This window comes from Stegastes partitus, unplaced genomic scaffold (assembly GCF_000690725.1).
Source record: "Stegastes partitus isolate 25-593 unplaced genomic scaffold, Stegastes_partitus-1.0.2 Scaffold1794, whole genome shotgun sequence".
Classification (NCBI taxonomy): domain Eukaryota; kingdom Metazoa; phylum Chordata; class Actinopteri; family Pomacentridae; genus Stegastes; species Stegastes partitus.
The window spans coordinates 106,772-110,929 of record NW_007579525.1 but is presented as its reverse complement, the minus strand read 5'-3'; the positions used below and the strand labels follow the sequence as shown (position 1 = coordinate 110,929).

Here is a 4,158-nt window from a genome sequence, read left to right as displayed (position 1 = left end):
GTTATCAAAGCCTTTGACATGAGTCCTGGTTCATAAATTCATAATATTGGCCATTATTCAGTGTTGAGAAGCCAATAAAAGGGGAGCATTTCCATGGAGGGCTTTATCGGCACGGCTGATATATTTATCTGCTTTCCGGTTACAGAAGGTGTCGCTGTGAGTGTTTCAGATGAGACCCCTTTAACGGAGATAATATCATAATCAACTAAAATTAGAACATAAATCCAAATGAATGCTGCAGTAGGACATGCTTTTTGGTTTTGCAGATGTTTAGTTGTTCACCACGGAGGCCTAGATTCCATTCCTGGAGTTCACAGCTCATTTTATAGCAAAGTTCATGCGATTACACCAACTCCAGGCTTTCTCACTTGTGTGTCAGTGATCATATGTGTTTTCACTGTTGTGCTGTTGAATTTCTACCCTGAGGCCTGTATTTTCAATCAAGTCTTTCCAAAGTATTTTTTCTGATTTTTTCACAAGAGGAAATTTTCTACATGTCAACTTAGAAGTAATGTAGTTACTGAGAGGTGACACAGTTTTAAATCATTTCACATTGTAGTGATGTCGTACACGGGTTTACTCACTTCTGTTGTGTGTATTTTGAGTTCTTGAGGCTGTGAATTCATTCCATGTTTGTATTTATGTGTATTTCTATGTCGTCTCTCCTCGTGTAGTTTCTGCCGTCAAGCCGCCTGCTGCAGCTCCACCACCAGCTCCTCCTCCAGCAGCAGGAGCCAGAGGAGAAAACAGGGTAACGCACACGCCGGCTGTTTCTGTTCTCACATCAGCACTGGATGGAACTCAGCTTCACGTGGAAACCAACCAAAAATGTTCACAGGTGGTTTGTCGTCATTTCTTGTGTGCAGGTGAAGATGAACCGTATGAGGCTGAGGATTGCTCAGAGACTGAAGGAGGCTCAGAACACCTGCGCTATGCTGACCACCTTCAACGAGGTGGACATGAGGTGAGCTAAAAAGATTCATTCAACTTTCTTCAGCCTGAGTACAAAAGAGCCTAATTTGCATTTCATGAAGTGTCCACATTTTTCCTCTAATGTCCTACATTTTGCCACAGCAACATTCAGGAGATGAGGACTCTGCACAAGGATGCTTTCTTGAAAAAGCACAACATCAAACTGGGTTTTATGTCGGCGTTCGTTAAGGCTGCTGCTCACGCTCTGACCGACCAACCAGCTGTCAATGCCGGTAAGACAACATGTGTTCGTCTTCCTAAGCGTTTATTTTGAAATGAAACTTTCTTCAGTCCCAAAGGAGCGTTTGAGGAATGTGTCAGGCAGAACCCCAGTAACCAAACATACCAGTTAAACTTGTTTTTCTTTCCTTTTCTGTAAAGATTTACTAACAAAATGTTTTTAACTGCAGTCATTGACGACACAACCAAAGAGATCATCTACAGAGATTACGTAGATATCAGTGTTGCTGTGGCGACTCCAAAGGTACGACTTCTGGCTCTCGTATTTTTCTGGGTCTCACTGAAAACATACGATTAACGGGGTTGTTATTTCTCATAACCAGGGCCTTGTTGTACCAGTGATCCGTGACGTTCAGACCATGAACTTCACTGGCATTGAGAAAGCCATTAATGCGCTGGGAGAAAAGGTAAAAAAAAAAACTTAATGCAACTGGAGACTACATAAAGAGTTTGGTTTTAAAATGTTTCACAGCGTCCCACATTGAATAAAACCCAAATCATTTTTTGTGTTGCTCAGGCTCGTAACAATGAGCTCGCTGTTGAAGATATGGACGGAGGTACGTTCACCATCAGCAACGGCGGTGTGTTTGGCTCCTTGTTCGGCACACCCATCATTAACCCCCCGCAGTCGGCCATCCTGGGCATGCACGGCATCTTCGACAGGCCTGTGGCCATCAACGGCAAGGTGAGGGTCACGTGTCCATAGATTGGTGGTTAGAGCTGTTGCCTCGCAGCTAGAAGGTCACCGGTTGGCGTCCCGGTGAGGACACCCGGGATCTTTCTGCATGTAGTCTCCATGTTCTTCCCGTGCAGCGTAGGTTCTCTCCGGGTTCTCCGGCTTCCTCCCACAGTCCAGAAACATGCTGAGGTTAATTGATGATTCTAAATTGTCCGTAGGTGTGAATGTGAGTGTGCTTGGTTGTCTGTCTCTAAGTGTAGCCCTGTGATAGACTGGTTACCTGTCCAGGTGAACCTGCCTTCACCCTGAGTCAGCTGGGATAGACTCCAGCCCCCCACGACCTTAGTGAGGATGAAGTGGTGTATAGATGATGGATGGTTTGTGTAAATGGTGTTTTTTTATTGTGGTGTTAAACTTACTATACGTGTTCCTCGATAAATGAGCTAAATCGATCAATGATGAGCAATATCAACTAAAATAAAACATTTCATCTTGGTAATTTTACCACTACGTTATTACCAAATGACACGCACTCGAGTAACGATCAAACCAATGTTCTGACATCCCGGCAGGTTGAGATCCGACCCATGATGTACGTGGCGCTGACGTACGACCACCGACTCGTGGACGGCAGAGAGGCGGTCACCTTCCTACGCAAGATCAAAGCGGTGGTGGAAGATCCTCGAGTGCTGCTGCTGGACATGTGATGTTTGTAGCACCACGTTACTCTTTATTTAAAGATATTCAGCCGCATAAAACGAACTCCACGCCACAGAGGACGCACAAACAAACACAAAATTGCCTATACAGCCACTGTTATTTTTAACCGTTCGGTCCGACGACAGCGGGGCAACCGGGGTTGTGTTTCAACCACTAGTCAACCTCAAACGCATGCTATCGCCTACAGAGAGGAATCTGAAGTATGTGGGCTGAATCAAGAAAGCAAAATGATTGCTTTGCGACATTGGGATTGAGCAAAGGATTCACATTACAGCTTGTCATATGCAAAACGCGTCATAGTAACCGTCGGCTTGAGCTGCAGCATAACTTACATACGAAGCAGTCGATAAACACTCGCTGTATTCTTGTCACAGTTGTATAATCGTAAAAACAAAAAGAGTCTTTTCCAGAAAGCAGGCGGTTGCATAACTCTCTCCGCTGCTCGTTAGCCGGTGCTCCTGAGCCACTTTTTCCACAGCGGGGCCAAACGGAGCTAATTCAAATTAGTTCAAGATGTTTAACGGCAACACAGGTTTCAAAGATTTCCTCGGTTTTTGCTGCTAGACGTTGTAACCGGAGACGGTCTGGAAAAACGAGTCGGTAACCAGGAAACTAGGTTTTTGTATGGAACATGTGTCCGCCGGTGCCATGCCTTTAAATCAGCGTCGACTGATGTGCTCGGATGTGACTCGGTTCGTTTCTGCTCCCGCTTCGCACTTATTCCTGTCCTGCATTGTATCATTTTTATTTAGTTTTAAACGTCGCTGTTGTCAAGGCTACGTCAGATGTTGGTAATCTTTTCATTATTCATTAGCAGAGACTGCACAAAACAAACACGCACTATTTGTTTTTTTTACTATACATCCTGTTTATTCTGACTTTATGGGCAATATGTTGGGAGTAAAGTTCAAAACGCACAATTTTGCCAGCAGGTTTTTATGTTGAGCTCCAATGTTGGAACAGATTTTCATTGTCCTATCCTATCCATGAATATTAAAAAAATATTTTAAACATTGAACATCTGAAGAGTTTTATGTAGTGAAACGTGTCCGACGCTCCTTTTCTTCAACACACTCGCTGTGTTTTCATGAACCTGAAGTTGTCCGTTAATTTTCTGTCAATTGATAAATCCATCAATAATTATCAGGTTGTGTTTCCTGCAAAAATGCTGAAATACTTCTCAGCAGCCCTTCAAATTAAAAGCTTCCCTGCTTTAGTTTATCTTAAAATTCAACCTTATTGGTCACTGAAAGATGCCCGTTTGTAATTTCTGCAAATCAAACAATCGATTCTCTGACCGACACATTAATCGATAATGAGCATGTTAGTTGCAGCCCTCTGCTTGTTTACATAATTCCCGCACATTTCACCTCCACATTCATCTCCTAAGAGCAGCCTTTTGTCTTCTGGAGAAGGACCTGGAAGCACGATGACGGCAGAATAAAAGGCGCACGGCCGAGGCAGCGAACGATCTTCTCGGTTGATCTTGGCTGAAACATTTCATCTCGTGCCAAATCTATTTTGCTCCCGAAATTCTCTGCCGCGGA

At 43.9% G+C, this 4,158-nt stretch overlaps 1 protein-coding gene across 1 annotated transcript in view; it reads left to right on the top strand.

The window, feature by feature from the left end:
* Positions 1–3,629, top strand: part of LOC103372634 (dihydrolipoyllysine-residue succinyltransferase component of 2-oxoglutarate dehydrogenase complex, mitochondrial-like) — a 12,002-nt gene extending 8,373 nt beyond the window's left edge. The window contains exons 9-15 of the mRNA XM_008302320.1: positions 675–751; positions 867–964; positions 1,075–1,205; positions 1,383–1,456; positions 1,536–1,619; positions 1,730–1,897; positions 2,464–3,629. Of these exons, the coding sequence (XP_008300542.1) occupies positions 675–751; positions 867–964; positions 1,075–1,205; positions 1,383–1,456; positions 1,536–1,619; positions 1,730–1,897; positions 2,464–2,598 (767 nt within the window). The 3' untranslated portion in view covers positions 2,599–3,629. The remainder of the gene's footprint in view (positions 1–674; positions 752–866; positions 965–1,074; positions 1,206–1,382; positions 1,457–1,535; positions 1,620–1,729; positions 1,898–2,463) is intronic.
* The last annotated feature ends 529 nt before the right edge of the window (positions 3,630–4,158 follow it).